Source organism: Numida meleagris, chromosome 1 (genome assembly GCF_002078875.1).
Source record: "Numida meleagris isolate 19003 breed g44 Domestic line chromosome 1, NumMel1.0, whole genome shotgun sequence".
NCBI classification, from domain to species: domain Eukaryota; kingdom Metazoa; phylum Chordata; class Aves; order Galliformes; family Numididae; genus Numida; species Numida meleagris.
The window spans coordinates 40,514,849-40,536,724 of record NC_034409.1 but is presented as its reverse complement, the minus strand read 5'-3'; the positions used below and the strand labels follow the sequence as shown (position 1 = coordinate 40,536,724).

General features: G+C 40.0%; 1 protein-coding gene across 2 annotated transcripts in view; it reads left to right on the top strand.

Moving 5' to 3' along the window:
- The window catches only part of LIN7A (lin-7 homolog A, crumbs cell polarity complex component), a 50,172-nt gene that overhangs the window by 25,194 nt on the left and 3,102 nt on the right, over positions 1–21,876 (top strand). The window contains exons 3-5 of one of the 2 annotated variants that reach the window (XM_021385266.1): positions 12,785–12,856; positions 15,187–15,396; positions 20,927–21,135. In XM_021385266.1, the coding sequence (XP_021240941.1) occupies positions 12,785–12,856; positions 15,187–15,396; positions 20,927–21,135 (491 nt within the window). Of the gene's footprint in view, positions 1–12,784; positions 12,857–15,186; positions 15,397–20,926; positions 21,140–21,876 lie in introns of both variants that reach the window. The other variant, XM_021385267.1, reaches the window with a different exon arrangement.

Genomic DNA, 21,876 nt, shown 5'->3' with positions numbered 1-21,876 from the left:
TCCAAACAGTGCCCTATTAAACTAACTGGGAAGTAACATTCTTCTTAGACTAATCTGCTACCTTGTTCTGGTGTTCCAGACAGCTTATTTAGAATTACTGCGTCATTAGTCTAGCTGTAGCATTCATGCAGTAGAAAAGATGTTTTCATACAAATTAATCAAATTCATTCAGATCCTCACATGCTTGTACACTGATTTTTACTTTTTATTAAAATTAGCGTTTCAGGATGTTGATTATAAAGTTTCAACATTTTCCTTTTTTAGTTACTGAGGTAAGACCTAATGTCATCTGAATCAGTCCAGTTTTCCTGAATTCTAGGACTGGGTAGCATTTGCAAGAATCTTCTGCTGTACCTTTCTGTCTCTTTTCCATGACTGGCATCCAAGCAATGAAAAGCCACATAAAATAATGATGAAAATAACTTCAGTACATCCACTGCTGTTTGGAAAGGAGATTACTTAATTTCATTCAAAGCTGATGCTATGGCAGAATGTTTGTGCTTTCATATTTTACTAAGTTTTGCTTTCCCTCTCCTAGTTACAAGTATTATCTCTATAATGGTGAGTTAAAGAATGGATTTGTACAGAATGTATATTAGGGCAGAAGAATAACACCCTATTGCAAAAAAATGGTCTTCCTGCTGTACTATGCATTTAGAAAGTTCAGCACTTTGAAAAGCTTAAGTTAGCAGTAAGTACAGAAAAAAAAATTAATATATAAAATTACCCTACTGTGTTCAAATATGTGCTATTTTTTTTTAACATTGAATGCAACCAGAACTTATACAAATTTTGAGAAACAATAAAGTTGCAATTACCACTTTACCGTAAGTGATTGGAGCTTTACTTGGTTGCTTACGAGCCCTGGATGGCACAAATGAGAACTTTTGGAATGATAACCTTGTCACTCAGCAGATGGCCTTTGTTAATGGCAATTATATGAATTTACCAGGCAGTCCAAGCTTTATCTGAGAGAAGGCATTATTAAGTCTCTGTGTAATTACTTAGTCCCTATGACTTTCATGACTTTGCTGCAGGAGATTTAAAACAGCTGCTGTTGTCACTTTTTTTCTGCTGCCTAGAGCTGAATACATTGATTTCACAGATGTAGTACCCCAGAATCTGGGGCCATACCATATCATTGATCTTTAATCAGTGCTTTCTCCCATTGGTTTTGATTAAAGATCAATTTTCAGAGTCAGCTGATAGCTATATATCTACTTGCATTTGTGCTCTGTTTTTGTAGCTGTGCTTTCCACTAGAGAGAAATATTTCAGTGCTGTAAGAGTCCTGTAGTATATAAAATCAAAGCAATGACATATCTTGTTCATGCTTCAGTTTATCAGCATTGCTGGTGTATGTGTACTAAAACTCTTTGGTGAGTGGTGCCAATGTGATGTTCTTAGTTCTGTACCTATAGAGTATCTCTTCTGTCTTGCAGAAGGTCACTCTCATGGGTCAGAGGCAGAGTATCTTGGCATCTTTTTTGTTTTCTTCACGTTACCATTTTAGTCTATTTCTGCAGTATTGAATTTGATTACATAAAGCTCTTTCAGATAAACAGAACATCCTCTGCTGCAATTCATCTCAAGCCTGCTTCTTTCTCTTGAGAGAAACCAGCAGCTAGGTGAACTACTGAGGAATATTTATGCTGACAGTCTCTTGGAAGCCCCTGTAGCATCTGCATCAGCTTGTATTTCTCCCTTGATGGAGCATCCGTATCCACCGGCTTCACCTTAACAGTAGTTGCTGATCAGACTCCTGAGAAAAGCTCCTCCACCTCCATTTTTTAGTATGCCTTCAGAAAAGAAAATAAATTGTAAAACTATTTGAGAAGTCCATTTTGGGTACATTTTTGTTTGTGTTTAAAATAAGAAAGGTCAGCAGTTTTCCTTCACTCTCCCTGCCTTCTCAGCTCAATAGGAACATTTGAGATAAACTTGCATGACTTGCTCAGGTTATGCCATCTTTTATCCAGGTGCTGATAATGACGAGGCATTGCAAAGGCTCTGAATTTTTGGAATATGGCTATTGCAGACTGCAGCCTCAACAGCATATGCAGAATTACTGATAAACTGGAGGAAATGAGTTTTTAGTGATGCTTGGCATATTTTTGAACTCAAAAGTAACTGTCAGTGAGGTCTAAAAAAGAGTTTTTATGACCTATCAATTCCAAGTAGCTTTATGGGAATTATCTAATGACACATACTACTATTTCTTTTGATCCCAGTACATTGAAGCAGAAGCAGCAAAGAAGACTGTCAGGACAGTAATGTTCAGTGATTGTAAAGCTTACAATCTTTAAGATGCGTATAGTTTTGTCTTCAGAGGTGCCAGGTCAGAGTTGTTGTTGACTTTAAGCCAGTATGGAATAGTGTATAAGGAACATGAAATAAACTAAATGACCCAATCATATTTATATTGTTCCTAACATTTTCTGCTTGTAAATCGTTCTATTTTTCATTATTCTTAAGTGGATACCAAGTAACTTATATTGACCTTACAGTGTCAGAGGAGTATTTTCGAAAAGAATCAACATTGGAGGGAAGGAGAAAGGGCACGGAGAGGTCTTGTGTGTCCTAACAGCAACACTGGGAGTGTGTCACCTGGCTCATCCGCAGTGTGACAGTGCTCCCACTGGAGCAGAGGATGTAACAGCATGTGTTTCCTGGTACATCTGCTATCTTCTTCTGCTAGCACAGAAGGGAGGAAAGGGATTCTGGCTCTAGCCTCTGGCCCCTGTTGGGTTGTTTCTTGGACAGACGCAGCATTCGTATGGCAAGGATTCATGCACCAAAACTTTGTTTGGCTTTCAAGCTGCAGCACAGAGTGGAGTGGGACCCTGTCAGAGCAGAGTGAGCGCTGCTCCTTTCCACACGCACACAGACACACAAAATAAATGCTGGAGCAGACAATATTATGGCATTTTAACTGAGGCATCCATACTGTGTTCCACTCTGAGTTAAAATATTACAGCCTTACAGTGATTATACTTCATTTATTTTTAACAGTGTTTCAGCGCGATTCAGTTTTTTTCCTGTTGCCTAAGGAAAGCTTAATAATGCATCAAGGTTTGGATTTTTTTTTTCTCACTTTAGTAAAACTGACCTAGTTTCCACCATAACCCCAGCCCCACAAAGAAACTTTTAAATAAAATACCCTCTGTGAAAATGTGAAAGCCAACATTTGTAATATATTTCTTCTACACGTTCTGAAATTAAAACTGCCCCATCTCCTCAGGTTGTTAAATGAGACTGAATTCATTTTGAGCTTTTTAATGGCTCAGCCTCCCTCCTGCCTGTGACACACAGCACACAGTGTTATTTCATGGAGAATGATTGTTACGACAATTGTGAAAGTGATACAGAGTGAGATTTTGAAGATAAACACCAGCAGTTTTCCTGATGTTAGAATGTAACTGCTTACAGTCTAATGAAAGCTTGTAATGTAAAAATGTTCAAAATGCCAGGAACCTTGAATGACCACGCTCTGTCAGATATAAATAGCTCATAAATACAGACTGCTTGTCACAAGTCAGCTTTTTTCTATGAGTTGTCCAAATTCAGTAGCTGCAGGAAACAAGTTATGTAATACAGACTTTTTGGTACTCCCAGCAAGGCTTATAATGTATCATGTCTTCCTCTTAGAGGTATTTTCCAACCATTTTGACCTCACTGTGCTCAGAAGCATCCATTTATTGTTCATTATGAGGAAGACCTTTTGTCAGAATGAAGATTATGTTCACTGTACAGTGTGAATACATGTTTGAGTGTCTAATGCTGCTTCTGTCAGGTTTAATCAAACATGTGGCATAAGCCTGTGACAAAATGGACATTTGTGGTTCATTTGTTCAAACAGTTGTGCTTAAGAATAATCTAAGTTTATCATTATCTGAATATTGTCATCTGTGTACATGGCATCCACAGTCAGTGATTCCGTAAGATTGCAAATATTTTGTCAAATTCTCTTCAATTATCCGGGACTTTCCCTTCCTTGTTTTTTTTGTGGTTTTTTTTTTTTTTTTTAATTAAACAATGTTAACCAATTTGTTTCTGAGTCAGCTTGGTAGCTGGAAAATAAGTCTGTTTTAAACTTGCCCATGGAACTGCTGTCTTCTCCTGTGGTATGTGACTTTGTTTAGTACAGTATCTTAGCTAGATTCTGTAGCTCTATTGGAGAAAATACACTTTTATGATGTATTCATGCTTTTGTGAACATGCTCATCATGATAATTTAAAGACGCAGAACGCAGGCATGAAACCAGAAATTCCACATGATACTGAAGAGGGATAAAACCAGAGATAATCACAGAATCACAGAATGTCAGGGACTCGTACTATCATTAGAGACTTTCTATTTCAACTGAGCTGTCATGGTTTTATGGCTGAAAGGAAGTTCTCCATTACATTGGTTTTGAGCTTGAGTATGGTTACAGAAATAAAAAATAGTTAACAGAGTGGAAAGGTAGCCTGGTTAGCTGCATACCTCCACTCTGCTTACATACTCTTCTGGTTGTGTTTGACTCTTCATGTTTTTCTCCCTTTTACTTATTTCGTATGTTTATCTGTTCAGGTAGGAGTCCCCCCTAATCTTTGTAGTATTTAAAGCATCTTTATCCACTGGTGTGGTAGGTTTACTGTCTGAACTGGGTGCTGCCCTACAGCTCTGGTGGAGTCTATTCAGGCAGAAGAACCAGTGCATCCCTCTCCACAGACATACAAATATATTGGGTTAAGAATGGAAAATGTAAACAAGAGGTTATGGGGAAGGAAAAAAATGCTGAACAGAATGTGAAGAGATGAAAATGATTAAAACCAAGGAGAGGAGAAAAAAGACAGGACTGCAGATGTAAGTTTACAATTACAAGCATGGCATTCACAGGCACTGCAGCACAAGTCAGCAGTTCCCCTGTGCAGCTTTGCATCACAACTCCTCCCTTTCTCAAAAGCAGACATCCTCCTACCCCAGGAAGAAGCCCCACAAGATGATATATAGATGTTAAGTGTTATGTCATAAAAAGGCAGAAGGTCTGAGAATCAACTGCAGATTTTGGGAAGAGGAATGAAAAAAGGAGAGGCCAAGCTGTGCTGCATGAAGCACATACACTCAGACGTGCTCTTCGCAGGAGAATAAGAGAAGGCTGATGAAGATATTATTGACACCTTAGAAGGCAGAAAACTATAGTTCATCCTTTCTGTCAAGTGTAGGTAATTAGGAAGACAGGGATTCAGAGTAGTTGATAGTGGAAGTGTCATACTCAGATGTAAGTAAATAATAATTTCTCTTACCCTCAGTTCTGCAATGGTGCACACGTGTACTGTTCCATTGACATGACTACATAAATGCAGTAAAACCAATTATTCTTCCTTGTAGTGGTTATTTTCAGGCTGTCTCCCATCTCCATACGTTCTGACAGGCTCCTGTGTTCCCTTCCTTGAAAGACTTCTTCCAAAAAAGGTATAAAATTCCCTTCTACATTGAAGCAATAAAAAATTTGGCAGGCCAGCTAAAGAAACTGAATCAATACAATGCTAATCTATGTGCTATACACAGCTCACCAATCGCTTGGTAGGTTGTTTCATTACACCATTAAAACCACTTGCCTGTGGCAATTAATTAGTTTGTGACTTCCTAAAGGAAGACTTCAGCATCTTTTCTATATAATTTGATGATTCAGGTACTGCTCCAAAAGCAGTGCCTCCTATTTTATTGTAGTGGTCCATGACATCAGAGGTGGGTGATAGTGGTAGGACAGTAGAGGTTGAATCTTCCCACCAGTATTCCCTAACTTTTTGTTGCCATATGACAGATGGCAGCATAGGGACCATCTGACATGGAAGTGCGTGTGAAGCAAAGGTGTGTTGTTGAATTCCTCCATGTGGAAAAAATGGCACCCATTGACATTCATTGACACCTGCTGAATGTTTATGGAGGCCAAGCAGTAGAGGTGAGCAGTGAGGCAGTGGGTGGTGCCTTTCAGCAGTGGCAACAGCAACGTGAAAGGCAAGCCATGTTCCAGATGGCCATGCACAGCTGTCACACCACAAAATGAAGAGCATCTCAATCAGCTCATCTGTGCAAATTGGCGGATTATGACCAGTGAACTGTGTACAGAGCTGAATATTGGCTTCAGTGCATTGGAAAAGATGGTGGCAGTGTTGGAGTATCACAGAGTTTGTGCCATGCGTGTCCCTTGAATGCTCACACAGGAATAGAAAGAACACCATACGCAAGTTTCTCAGGACCTACTGAACCAGTTTGAGGCTGAAGGTCACAGTTTCCTGGATCGCATACTGACGAGACATGGTGTCACCATTACAAGCTGGAGTCAAAATGGCGGTCTGTGGAGTGGTGAGATGTAAATTCCCCACTGAAGAAAAAGTTCAAGATGCAGCCCGTTGCAGGTAGAGTGATGTGCACTGTCTTTTTGTGTAGGAAAGGGGTGATCCTTCTGGATTTCTTGGAACCTGGACAAACCATCAACTCTGACTGCTACATCATAATGCTGACTGAGATGAAGGTTCAAACTTCCAGAGTCAGGCCAGAGATGAAGACAACCTTTTTCTTGCAACATGGAAACACCAGGCCCCATACCAGCTTGAAGACTGAGGAGCACATTGCCAATCTTGACTGGACTGTCCTACCAGACCCACTGTATAGACCTGATTTTGCACCTTCTGACTTCCATCTGTTCAGGCCGGTGAAAGATGACTGCATGGGCAACATTTTCCTAGCAGCAATGCTGTTACGCGTAGCAGACATAAACAATAAGTGACCTCCGCTGGTGCAGATTTTTATGAGCAAGGCATGCAGGCTCTTGTTCATTGCTGGCAAAAATGCATAGCTAAAGGTGGTGACTATGTTGAAAAATAGTGTTTTGTAGCTGAGAATTTTCTCTATCAAGCAATGTTATTGTGTTCTTTGTTGAAATTTCAATGGAAATAAAAAGGAGGCATTACTTTTGGAGTGACCTACATACCTCCTACAAGTTGCCTCCTCACTTAAAAATCTCCACAAAGATTTTCTGGGCCTGCTGCTTTATAGGTGTAAATTGCAATATACTCAGTCTTGGGTTGTTTGTTTGTTTTGATTTGGCATCTTTTTTGAATACTTGTTCATTGCTGCAGAATGGTTTCTGCCTCTTGCTTCTTCCCTGCAGTTTAGAACAAGTTGTCGTAAAATCTGTTGAGCATCGACTATTATGGGTACAGTTGCAACATAGAATTACGTAATATTGTTTTGGGAGGAAGCATTGAATACTTCTTACAGAAGTTAATGGAACAGAATTCTTTTAATTAAATTATAACTTCTGGAATTCAGCAGAAAATACACCGTATCTTGCAGGTTTTTTTCAGAATGCTTCCTCTAGCCACCTTTATAAAACAGGCTGCTAAGTGCCCTGCTACCCCTGAGTCTCCTACTGAAGACTCATGTCGACAGAAATAGGCCAGTTTGGTACATGCTGTTTTGTTATGAGTCCGTACGGAGTAATTTCTGCTAAGAAGTCAGCCCCCGAATTACCTGTGAGGCAGCCCTATGCTTCAGGATGCTAAACCAGCTGCTTTGCCTCCCAGCTGAATGCATAGAGATGAGAACTCGCCACATCTGATGTACTGCAGCACCTACTGGGAGATGTAACCCGAAGTGCACTTCTGTGTGCCAGCACAGGCTACCACAGCACAAGGATTCACTTCCAAGTTCAGATTTTCTAGTTCTTATTTACTTCCCTCACCTCTCTTGTACTTTTTGAGTACTGTCAGAGAATAACTGTAGATTATGATGTCTGAGGAGATTTCCTGCAGCCACCGAAAAAGCACCATGTGTGCTTCCAGTGTTTCTTGGTAAGTGTTGTGATCTCTGTGCTGCATGGAAGAGAAAACGGAGATGAGCATTTCTGTCTCCACAGCACAAATGAGATTTGTATGAATACACCCCTGTGTGAGGCATGCTTTTACCTGGTGAACGTACAGCATGTGGAAGCTGACCATCTGCCTACAAAGGGCTGTGGGGGAAAGTTACTGGAAACACTGACCTTGCAGTTGTGGCTTCGCATCTTGAAATGCTGAGATTTCACCTGTAATTTCATCTCTGTTATTAGTGACGGGCATGAGAGAAAACTTAGGAAACTGCAAGCCTATTTGTTTGACCTCTGTCCTTGGAAGAGTTATGGAGATGATTATCCTGGGGAAAATTGAAAGAATAGTCACATTGGGTTCATCAAGTGAAAGTGCTTCCTTAGTACTGTGATCTCCTTCTATGATAAGGTCACTGACTGAATGGATGAAGAGAGGGCAGCAGGTAGTTGGTAGAACTTGAAGGGCTGTAGTGAATGGGAGTGCATGGGGGGGTACATGTGGCTGGCAGACAGTCATCAGCACGTTCCCCAGGGCCTAACTGTAGGACGAGTCCTGTGCAACATTTTTATCAGTGATCTGGACACAGGACATGTGCAATGCTTCCTCAGCAAATTTGCTGATGATACTAAACTGGGAGGTGCCGCTGACTGTCTAGAGGCCTTGCAGAGGGATATAGACCGATTGGAGCATTGGTCAGTCATCAGCGTCATGGAGTTCAAGAAAGGAAAACACTAAGTTCTGCATCTGAGATTAAAGCTAGACACACGTACAAGTGAGTGGAGGGCAGCTCAGCAGAAAGGGACCTGGGGGTGCTGGTGACAGCAGGCTCAGCATGAGCCAGCAGTGTGCCCTAACAGCCAGGAGGGCAAACTGCATTTTGGGGTGGATTAAACAAAGTGTAGCCAGCTGAATGAAAGAGGTGATTCTCCCACTATACTTAGCATTGGTGTGACCTCACCTTGCTTGCAGTTCTGGGCTCCACAATATAAAAGAAACATGTTAAGGTCCTTGAAAGCATTCATAGGAGGGCAGCACAGCTGGTAAAAGGGCAGGAAGGTCTGTCCTGTGAGAAGATGCTGAGGGCATGAGTTGTTTTATCGGGAGAAGAGAAGGCAACCTCACTGCTCTCTGCAGCTCCCCAAGGAGGGCAGGCAGAGGGACGTGCCGTGCTCTGCTCTTGGGAACTGTTGGCACAGTGCACGGGAACTGCACAAAGTTGCACCAGAGAAGGGTCAGACTGGACAGTAGGAAAAATTTCTTTACCATGAGAGTGGTCAAATACTGGAACGCACTTCATAGTGAGGAACCCAACCCTTCCCTGCCCTGCCCTGCCCCTCCACTCCCCTGCCCTGCCCTGCCCTGCCCTGCCCTGCCCCTCCACTGCCCTCCCCTTGGCCTCCCCTCCCCTCACTTACATATTTGTGGACTTGTGCTTTTGTGCATTGCTGGAGTGAGCAGTCTGAACCTTAGCAGGAGTTTAATGAACTTCGTGGAACAACCAATCTGCATTTGGTTGTTAAACTGAGTTAATAAGAAGAAAGTCATTTAGGTGTATGTTTTATCCTTCTTTATCTCAAATTACGTTATATGTTATGTAACAATCATTACGTAGGAGAATTAGACTAACAATAGCCTGAAGGAGATATTCAAGTCTGGTAGCACTTATTGTTTTATAAAGAATTAGATTTGAGATGAAAAACTTCTTTTCCTAAGAACTGTGATGTAGGTGTTATGATTGCTGGTAACTGGTAGTAGAACATTATTCTAAGTCTATCACCTTTGATAATTTACAATGAACACAAAGATTAGATAGCATTATTGATCACATTTGTCATGATTATTTGAGCTGGTTGATTCTTTTAAAATGTATTAATTTAATCACTTGCTGATGATTTTTTTTTCTTTCCTCAGTATACAAATTAGTTATCAGGACATTGGATACTATGAAGCGTGTCAGCTGCATACTAGTAGGATGTAGACGTTGTGGAGTTATATGACATCAGACCTAGCTAATAATCATATGAAATATCATTATCAGCTCACCTTTGTGGTATTCTACCTTAGGAATGAATATCTTAACAGTAACTGCTGCTACATATGAAATGTTGTGACTTGTTTTCAAAGAAATTTAATGTCATAATTCTTCAGTAATAAAATACTTGCTTTTAGACATTCTAGCCAGCCACAACATTTATACCTGTGCAGGAATAAATGATATATACTGTTGCCTCTCATGGTATAAGATAAAGGGGAACTGACAAGTATCAAGAATAGAGCATTATCAGTGATTCAGTACAGTATGGGTTTTGATGTAACAAGTATTTAATTATTCATAACTACAGTTACACAGTAGTTGTTCTTATATAATGAATTCTCCTACACCATAATAATTACAATAAACGTTGAACTGATGCGTGCAAGATCATGCTGAAAATGTAGACTCAGTCTGTTAGTTGAAGGCATAGTCCAGTGTAAAGCTAAAGCAAACCAGACATCTTTTAGTGGCTGTAAAATGTTTCTTTCCATATTTTTTAAACTAAGGGCAAAACCACAGCCTCTGCTGAAATCAGTGTCAATCCTACTAATGGAAGAAAGATTTCATTTCAAATGTAGAAAGTGGGCAGTACTTCAGCCTGCTCCCTTTGCCTTAGATGTGTTCAGTGGACCCAGTATTTCTGCATTAAGTCTTAGATGGGCCTATGTGCTGATGATATTCAAGACAAATAATCTTTTGATTTGCTCTGAAAGCAGGTAGTATATTTTATATCTCTAAAATGCTTGTATTTCTTGTTATCTCCTTCACTTTTTTTGTCTTTCCCTTGTGTATGATATCCCTCAAAAATGTTTGGGAATCAATCATCCCAAAGGTTTTGCTACTCAGTAACTACAGCGAGGTCCATTAGCTGAGATCTGAAGTGAGCTACATGTCTTAATTCCATTTGGAAGTTTGTAGCAGTATGTTCATCAGTCTGTAGGTATTATAATAACTGGCTCAGTGGAGAGAGATATATAAATATGATTCTGTGTAACAAGTCAGAGCAATCGGAAAGTGTTATCTATCAGTGGGATAAGTTGTTGTTCGCAGGTCTGTTAATTATAGGACCTGACTTCTTGTCTGCCAAAGTAACATTGACATTACTAAAGAAAGATATTCAGGAATTCCTGCTAAAGTATCGCCAAATCAGTGAAAGGTAAATATACTGTGTAAAGTACAATTGAGTCTGCAGTCCTCAAGAACCCCAGGAAAATTGCCGTAAAAGTGAATATAATTTACCAGCAAAGGATCTCTCTCAGGAATGCAACCTGAGATAAGCAAAAAGACAAAATTCCTGATGAAGTAGGTCAAGAAAACTCCAAAGTGGTATGTAGATTTTTTAAATTTTTAAATTTTTAAATTTTAAATTTTTTAGATTTGCTGGTTTTGTAAGAAGATTAAGAAATGTTGTTTGTATGCATTCACATTTGTTTTTCAAAAAATTGTCTATATATTATGCATATATATTTATTTATTAGGGCTGGTTTCAAAATAACTGAAGAGTGACAAGGCTTTTTTAAAATATTTTTCATCCAAGAGTGAGAAAAACCCAAAGAGCAAAGAGCGTGTTCCTGCCTGCTGAGAGAGGAGCTTCTGTACTGGAAATGTTTAAAAGGGAGAATTAAGAACCAGAGAAAGGGGGCCAAGAGTGTGTATCAGAAAAGACAACAGAGGGAAAGTTGTATATAGTAACAGTGATAATTCTGTGCCATTTATTTGAGTGTACAGTTCTGTTCAAAAGAATTATATGAGGGCTGCTTCGAAAGTGATGTCTTCTATTTTATTCTGTTGGCCCATGGGAGGCAGATGTTGGTGGTATGGCAGTAGAGGTTGAACCTTCCCGACAATATTCCGTTCCATGTTGTTGCCATGTGACAGATGGCAGCAGAGGGGCAGTCTGACAAAATGGCGTCTGACATGGAAATGCGTATGAAGCAAAGCTGTGTCACTGAATTCCTCCACGCGGAAAAAAAATGGCACTCACTGACATTCATTGATGCTTGCTGAATGTTTATGGAGACCAACCAGTGGATGTGAGCACAGTGAGGCAGTTGGTGGTGCCTTTCAGCAACGATGCTGTCATGGCAGCTGTGAAACTGTGGGTCACCTCTGCTGGTGCAGATTTTTACAAGTGCAGCATGCAAGTTCTTTTTCATAGCTGGCAATAATGCGTAGCTAATGGTGGTGACTGTGTTGAAAACTGATGTTTTGTAGCTGAGAATCTGCTCTATCAAAAATTGTGCTCTTTGTACTTCTTGTAGCTTCCATGGAAATAAATAGGAGACTTTACTTTCAGAGTGACCTATGTATTACCCATTTTCCAGGTCTGACTTAGCAGACTGCCAGCCCTTTTCCCCATTCCTAGCTGTGGTTGATGAAAACTGGTGCAGTGACCTTTCTCCAAAATTTAATTTTCAATTCCATTCCTCAGAATCTGTATGCTGAGCGAGTTACTTTTTATCTAAGATCAGCCTCTTAAATCTTTTCTTCGCTGGAAAGGTCAGAGAACGAAAAAGCCATTGGTGGAGGCAAAGACACTACTCAGATCAGTTCAGATCATTTGAGTTCACATCAGTCACAGGGAGACCCCAGTGTCTGGATACCACACAACCAAACTGTCCCATTTTTGGGAAGTGTTGTGCTAAAGGTTTGAAGGGAACAGTGTCGGAAGATGTACAGTTAAGACTACAAAGTGTCATGAGAAACACGGGCTGATGTTTTCTGTAAACCTAAGCATGCACAAGTTTAGCAGACGCTTAGTTACGTGATTGCATGAATACAGACTTAATGAAACATCATCTTAGGAGGGAAAGAGACTGACCTGTCTCAGTTAATATAAAGTCCTTGTTTTGCTTCTCTAATTAATTTCATTTTATTTTCGTGAACATTTTAGGTGTATCAATACATGCATGAAACCATAACTGTTAATGGCTGCCCCGAGTTCCGAGCCAGGGCCACTGCAAAGGTAGGATACGTGCAACTGTTGAAGTACGTGGTACCAAAGTGACCTAGTAATTGACTGTGCGCGTGTGTGTTTCAGGTATTCGTGTGTACACTGTAAGAAAATTTAGACATCAGTGGCAGCCCAGAGTCTAGAACCAGTGCTACTTCCCAGGTAACAATCATAATGGAAAATTTAAACCTTTATGCTGCTTCTGTAGCTTAAGAAAAGAGAATGATTTTGTGAAATTTGATGTTTTTTGAAAAGCTGCTTTGCAAAAGCAAATCTGCTGGTTAATTCTATAGAAGTCTGCCTGCTACAATCTATATTTCAGTGGACTATTTTTGTATACATCTCGTATAGTGAGGACACAATGTTTTAGGAGGTAGCAACTGCACAGTCAAAATTTCACGTCAGTTAATGAGAGCTGTAGGTGCTGAGCAAGTAGTGAGGGTGAGCAGTGACACAAATGGCTGGATCAGGAGCCCACTTTTTCTAATGCATTACCTGTTATAATGAAGTATTTTTTCTCTCTCTTCATATGAACCTTCTCCTCTCATATCCTTAGACTGTGACAGCTACATTACTGCTACTAGTAAAATGGTAATTTTCTAAGGAAGTTCACGCAACCTTGGAGGAATATATTCTGTGTGCTGGCATGCTGTATACTCTGTATTTTCATAAGATGCACAAAGATAGACGATTCCAAAGAGGGACGTTCACTCACCATGACTTTATTTTTTCCATTTTTGTTTTGTACTCAAGACTATCTTCTGGATGGTAAAGCAGGTGCTGTGGAGAACAAGTAAACCTGCGAAAGCCATAAATCCAGTTTAGAAGTATTTCATTATGGTCTCGCTCCTGGGAAGTTAGTGACAGAACTCCCAGAAATGTTAATGGAACTAAGATCTTACCATTATGCATTTGTGTTAGGAATTTTCATATAAAGCTGAATCAAAAGATGATGGTTGGGAGTATGTTATTAAAAGATTTCTGCTGTGTTTTAGAAAAGCAAGCCCAATAGTAGCCAGCAAATAACCTATTATACACAAAACTTTGGTATATTTTCCTTACTAAGTATAACATACTTTTCTGTAGGTTGTTCTGATTTTAACCTTCTGCTGAGAGAAACTTAATGGACAATGTAAATTTTTAAGGTCTGTGCTGCAATATAGAGAAATGCGTATATGAGATCCCACTTTGTCTACGCTACAACTAAAATAGAAATTACTGCTATGTTGCATAATAAATGGGGAGAAATCCAATTAGTGTTTGCCATTCTCATTTCTTATTCATATAGAACAGCAGGGTTACAGAGCAATGTTTCGATACCGCAATATTTCCTGGTTATTTCTGGGCTGTCTGCATTGCATTCTCCTAGTGCATTCATGTCTGACATTAAATGTGTGCATGATGACAAGGTCTGCATGTGCAAAAACACGTAACCAAGAATGATCCATTATGTCACGTCATCTACTAGCTTCTATTAAGCATAAGCATTGGTAGGATGCTCAAAAAGTATTAGTGTAATGCAGAATTGTTCTAGCAGGTTGGCCTACAAACATACTTTGAAAAGGATGCAAGTATTGTTTATTTCGTGATTTACTGAGATCTGTAATTAAAGTAAAAAACACCTGCAGTGAAAAATGAAATATCACATGTTCTAGTTTGTTGTGTGTTTTTTTTTCCCAAATTATGAATGAAGATCTAGGATTTTTTTTAATTGATCTATAAATCCACTGTCTTAAAATTTAATTTTTCAGGAAAAGTTTTGACCTGATTATATCATAAAAGAACATATTCCTGCTCCAGGAGTTACTTACTTAGTGAAATTTCATGAAGATTAGAATTAAACTTTTTAAAACAATATCCTTTCAGGAAATTTTCTGTGCACAAAGAATAAGATAACCAATTCTGCACGTTCAAAAGCAAAGCAGAGAGTTAACAATTCAGTGCATCCACTTTATTTCAGCTAGGAGCACGGTACAGTTCACATCATCCTATCTGACAGCAGCACTTTTTCCCTGTGAAAAGGCAAAGAAGAACGGCAGTAGCGATCAGAAATGCTCACCACTGCACAGTCAGGCTTCCTGGTACCTCCTTCTGGCTCTGCTGCTAACTTTCTGAGTTACCATTGACAAGTTCCCTAAATTCTCTACTCTTCTGCTTATTCCTTTACTTCAAACGCGTTGGCATGGAACTTAATTTTTGCAAAGTGCTTTCAGATAATCAGAAAAAAAGGCAGAATAAGATACTGAAATGTATTCCCAGAGATGAGTTCTTCCTGCAGAATGAACAACAGAGTGTATCAGTGTTCTCCCTGTATAGCCAAATCACTCTGTTTTTTCTTCCAGGCAACAGTTGCTGCTTTTGCTGCAAGCGAAGGCCATTCACACCCGCGAGTGGTGGAGCTGCCAAAGACAGATGAAGGCCTGGGATTTAACGTGATGGGAGGAAAAGAACAAAATTCACCCATTTACATTTCCCGCATAATTCCTGGAGGAGTGGCGGAAAGGCATGGAGGGCTCAAACGGGGCGACCAGCTGCTCTCAGTTAATGGAGTGGTATGTGGAAATTCGATAGACCTTTCATTTGCATCTGGATTTTCATTTTCCACAGCTGTTCTGATACCATGATTTAAAGTCCAGCCACATGAAATGTAAAGAATTAGCTCTGTGAGTCACCTTCAGCATGCATTGATGGTGTGGTGAGGCAAACAACTTAGTGCCACTACAATTTCTGTTGGAATGGAGGTTGCTTGAAGAGCTTCATTTTAAATTCACACCACATGCTGAACTAACAGGGAAGCTATGTCTTTCTAATTGATAATTGAGCAAATTCCTTCTGTAGTAAAAGCATTAAAACAGGTTTTGTTTTTTTTTCCACTCCGTAGCCTCTGAGGCGTGCAGGTCTTTCCAAATAGTGATGCCTCAGTGGTACTTACGTGGTCTTGTGACCTTCAGAGCATTTCGACACAAAAGAAATTTGATAGACACATTTGCCACTGATTTGCAATGGCAAATGCCTTCCAGATTTCTTTTAATGACATTCATCCACCTGTGATGTATTTATCAGAGAATGAGCTATGCAAATGAACACATACAGGGAGCAGGTATGGTCAGTAAAAAGGCACATTTTTACATAGTCATTTTTCATTTAAGTCAGTACTGCAAGATGGAGTGCTTTGCTGTAGTTTCACTATAAATGTGAGTATGAAGGTAACAATAAAAAGGCTTTTGGAACAGAGAGGGAAAATCAGGTTCCACCTGTAATAATATGGGTCAAATCTTACCTTTCATTTTGCCTTTTATTCCCTTTCACAAGGGAAAGTAAAATAAACTCCTAAAAATGTAAGCTTATGCAATCATATCACCCCACTCTTCTCTTAATGAAAACATAATCATTTGTAATGCAAAACCTCCATCCAAACCTTGTATTTAAATATGCCAAAGGGAGTCATGAGCAATTTCTGAATCCAGCCATAAATATCAGGCATTGCAGCTTAAATATTCTCCTTGTTACAAGTCTGTAAAGAATGAAGGAAGTGCTCTATTCTACATGCTTTCATGTTGTCATCCGTTTCTCTCAAACAATAGGTATTCCCCTTGTCTTGAGTATCAGCGCAACACTTCAGACAGGCTTTTCACCACTTCTTCTATCAACAGTCCTGTTCTCAAAAGAGAAATAATCGTTCTGTAAGCTTCCTAGCCCCAGTACACAGCAAGAAGAAAAAGATAAAAAATGAAGAAACAAAAGACAAACCACTAAAAAGATCATTTAGTCTCAGGGAAAAAGAAACTGAATGAACGTTTAATAAGTAAATTGCCTGAACGTCACTGACTGGAAGTAGATAGAATAATTTTGTTATTGTTCAGTTCTCTTTTCCATAGGTAAATAAATATTCAGGAGAGAAGAGTTTATCCGCTAATTGATGTGCGCTTCTCAAAAAATCCTTTCACTTTCAACAATGTGTAGGCAAATACTAGAGAGGAAAGTGGTGAACCTTCACATACCTAGATATACTGACTTTGAGTCTGTTGTCACCTCTATTTCATGATAATCTACAAAAAAAAATCACAAATGTGCTCTACAATGCATATTAAGCTAATGTAGCAGAAAACACAGTATAAAATTCCCAGCTGCATGTAGGCACATGAGAAAGTTGATTCTGAGATACATCAGAGCTGCTTGTGTGTTCAGAGACTAAATAACAGAATTTGAAATTTGAATTGCAATTTCGTACTTGAAATAATGCCTATGAGCAACTGCTCATAAACCAATCTTGGGCTCAACAAGGCCATACAATATAATTTGTTAAAAGAGAAAAATTACAGAACTGGCAACTTGTTTGCAGACAGCTTGAGACAGGATGAAAAGGTCTAAATTTAACATTGTTCACTGGTACTAGTTCATTCTGTGCAACTCTGAATTTAACTGAAGAAAAGCAAGTAATATACAGTATGTACAATACAACAGACGGCTCAGCAGTGGAACATGGAATGAAAATGAAGTAAGTGTAACTTGTTTGTGCCCAGAAGTTGGTGGTTATCCAACTTCATAATTATCAACATAAAATTAGAGCTGAGTGTTCAGAATCCAGATTCCTTATCCCAGCATGACCAGGATGACTGTTCCTTGAGCTGTTTCACCAGACATTAAAGAAATTGCTTTCTCCTTATGCTGAGTGTTTACTTACATACTTTTGTCCCGCACCCCCTAAAAGTAAAGGAAATTGAAAGCACCAAGCCCGCAGATGGCTTGGCATAGGCACTTGTTGGTGGCTGTTAATACCTGGCAAAGATTCGGTGTTTATCAGATACCTGGTGTGAGTCGGATACTGACAGGGATGCAAAATAGATTTGTAAAGGCTCATTTCTCACCCAAGTGTTTGCTTACAGATACCTAGTAGAAATATTCTAGTCTGTCTCTCAACATGTGGAGTAACAACCAGATTGTCTTTTTTGTCTGCAAGGGACTGGGTTTTTGTTTCGTTTATATTTACAACAAGTCTGTTTGCCTGGATGCTGTAAATATTGGTGTTTTCGTGTACCATGTATGCAGTTCTTTCAGCTATTCCTGTCTGTGAAGTATTTCATCTTCCTTGTTAATACAATCTGCTAATGCAATAAGGGAAAAAATACAAGAATGTATATAAGTATACATAGGCAAAAATTAAATATTAAATGAAAATACAAAAATATTAAATCCCGTGTCTGGTGGGCCATTCTCAAGTAATACAAGTGTCAGATCCTTCCCATGTCCCCAGCCAGTGTAATCCAGGCAGTGAAATCCCTTGTGCAGGCATGACTAATTGCAGCAGGAGCTTTTTGCCAGCACAGCCTTAGTGGTTTGCAGAGAGGGGAGAAATCAATCTGCAAAACAACTTCCTTTGCTGGTATAACCTCTTTTCCCTACTCGAAGGGGTTCTCGTATTTATGTTGTGCAGCTTCAGCTATGCAGGTAAAGCATTTATTGGGCTTTCAAAACATGAGTGCAAGCACCAGTGAAGATGTTAATGGCAAGTATAGCAATGATTTAAAAGCAGCTGAAACCTTTGGTTAAGACCTGAACTGGGTAAGTTTGGAGAGTAAGATTTGTTTTTAGCACAACTATCTTTTATTCTGCCTTTGTTTTTTTCCCCATTTTGGTTAGAGCTCTGTGAGCCCATCTTTGGCTCAGAGCTCTGTATCATTACTATTCAAGTCAGTGGGAGTTTTCCATTGACCTGGATAGCAACAAAGTCAAACACTACATTTCCAATTAGCTAATGCTGGCTGTAAACCGGAAAAACAAGGCTGGAGGCGAGTGGGAAAGAAAACAGGCAATCATGAATTAAATACAGATTGCTAGTATGTATGAGGTGTTAAAGTACTCCATCTTGTCATTGCTTTAAAGAACACATACAATCACAATTCCTTACTGATGTCAGTTACAACCTGAGGAAGATGTTTTAATTCGAATCTGTGACTTTTTTTTCCCAAAAGTGATTTCACAGAACACCCTGTGCATCTACAGCTTCCTATTTCAGCTCTTTTTGGAGCATTACATTCACTGTTTCTTATGCAGCAACAATTTTTTCTTCAAATATTTTTAACTAAACTCTTTTTTTTTCCCCAAATTGCTTCTGGGTAGCAGTGTTTGTTCAGCAGATTTATCCCAGTCACAGTTTCTAACAAATCTGGTCATCACAGGTCATGAATTTTCTTGATGATCTTTGAACAGGAAACCTACTGGAGGAATTTCATGAGCATGAAGTTCCAAAACATGAAGCCATTTATTTCTCTCAACAATCAGTTGAATATTTAGAATCACAGAATGGTGTGGGTTGGAAGGGACCTTTAAGATCACCTAGTTCCAACCCCCCTGCTATAGGCAGGGACACCTCCCTCTAGACAAGGTTGCTCAAAGCCCCATCCAGCCTGGCCTTGAACACCTCCAGGGAGGGGGCATCCACAACCTCTCTGGGCAGGGTTTCTTTCAAGGTTTACTCTTTTTCTGGTAATCATTTCAGCACATGAAATGGCATCCATTATTTCTCTAAGTTGCATTGTTTTTGAAGCATTGTACATTTCTGTAGAATCATTAGTCTCATTTGACCAAGACTACTGAAATAATCATCTGGATTAATATGTTGAAGGACATTTACCAGGAGGCAGGAGGATAAACACCATGGTGATAAGCTTGGATTGTGTTGTGTATATAATTTATGTAGAAGAGCATTGTGTCTGGTTTTTGAAACTTCTAAATCATTATTGCTAGCTCATGGTGTGCCGCAGCGGAATTCTCATTCATTGCGTTCTTGGACAATGCTTCTCAGCATTTCTAACATCTTCTAACATCTGACAGTTGCTATAACGATGCTACATTATTCGTTTAGCTTCAAAAAGCATCAAATGTTTTTAATGCTGATGCTTCTCTCTGGAGGCCTATGGGTATAGTTTCATTTTAAATAGCAGGGTAGGCACTGAAGTTTTAAACCAGTGTGTAGTAAAAGCTTGTTTTCTTATTTTATGTGGGAAGAATTGACATTTTTAAATGGTCTAAAATCCATACGAAGATCTCAGTTGTGTAAGCTTTTTTCTGTGCAGAGATACTTTTGTTTATTGGAATATATCCTACAACACGTGGGCAATCATGCACCATTAGAAAATGTCACCCTTGTTCCTAAGGAGTGGAACAATCTACATGCATGAAAAGCACTCCAGTCAATCCATTTAATGATAGAAATTAAATATTCTTTTTACAGCCAAATTACTTCCCCCTTTTGGAAATGTACTGTTTCAAGCAATGCTAGCACAGAAATCAGACCTTGATCCCCTTTCGGTATGCATTTGCAACACAGCAGGTATCACCTTACTATAAAACATTTTCCAGTAAGAGGGAGAAAATGCATTTGTTAGGCAAGGACTGGAAATGCTTCAGGTGTTAGTGTTCGATTACATACAACTAACCAGGTAAAGACCAGTTTCACTCTGATGGAACCAGTGCCATATCTACATTCAGTGTGTGAGCAGTGCCATCAGCTCCTTAGTGCAGAGGCTGTCTGTGAGAGCTGTGGGTGCACTCCTCCTCCCGCATCTCCACAACTGCTCCATCACCACACATCGCTCACGGCAGGATCCTGGCAGGGCCGTGGCATAAGAGAGGCACTGCAATTTCAGACTTGCAATTTCTTCATTTCTTACCAGCGTGTAAATAAGATTTTATGTTCGCTCTGTTCCACTTTATTTTTGTACCTTGCAAATAGAGTGTTTGGGTTTGTACTGCAGGAGACGTTTGATTTTTTACATTATTTGTGTTTGCATAAAGCATGTAGAGCATTTCCCCTCCTCTTCACATGGATCGTAAGTTAGGTTTGTAATGCAACCTGAAACACACTTGAGTTATTTAAAATATGAAGATGAATACATTTGCAATAGTGTAAAAGTCTTACTTAACTCCACACTTTCCTGTAATGGTTCCTTGAAAACTGTAAAGCCTGGAAATTTCCGAAAACCCTGACAGCTTTTCCATGGCAGCAAGTGCAAAAAAAGAGGACAGAGCTCTAGGTCAAAGCAGCATTTTTACGATTAAGTCTGTGCTCCTTGCCTCCAGAGTGTTGAAGGGGAGCACCATGAGAAGGCAGTGGAGCTGCTGAAGGCGGCCAAGGACAGCGTCAAGCTGGTGGTACGCTACACTCCCAAGGTGCTGGAAGAGATGGAGGCTCGCTTCGAAAAACTGAGAACAGCACGACGCCGGCAACAGCAGCAATTGCTCATTCAGCAGCAGCAACAGCAGCAAAATACACAGCAAAATCACATGTCGTAGGTGAGAGTATTCATTGTCTTCCTTAAGGCCCTCGGCAGGGCAGGGCCTGGCACCAGGGCCTATCCAACCCCAGCCAGGAGGAGGCAGCAGGGGCACCGGGGCAGTACCAGCCCAGGCCGAGGCCAGGCCCAGCCTGGGGCCGACGGAAGGGCCCAGCTGAGTGGGGCACAAGGCCAGGAAGGGCAGTGCTGTGAGGAGCTGGAGCTGGCACTGTTGCTTGGCTGGGGCAGGGGCTGATGGCCCCAGGGGTGATGTTGGGTCCTGGCCCTGGGGCAGGTTGGGGAGCCCTTGGGGTGGGCTGGGAGAGAGCCCTGGCAAGCGCAGTGAGAACTAGGAGAGCTCATCCTTTGGTACATTTCCATGCAATCTGTCCCAGTTAAAATGCATTTTGTAAATAGATTAATGAAAGGCCTTAACAAGTTCTGGAGCCAGTTTCTAATAACCCAAAGATCAATGCCCACTGTGCAGCACTGGCATATGTGTAAGCAAGACTGCATAAGAAATCTGCATTGCCTGGAAACAGCGGTGACAAGCATTTACTACCAAATTTAGGTAGTTTAATATATTTTCAACCATACCTTTACTACTGTACAACAGAGCATTAATATTTGCTGTTCGTACATGAAGAAAAGTTTTTCTAGTCCATGTCCTGTTACAGGAACCCCACACTTCAGTCTGTGGTTCCTGTGCAGGGAAGCCACAAGTCTTACTTCTCCTGTCCAGTTCGGTAGAAAGCG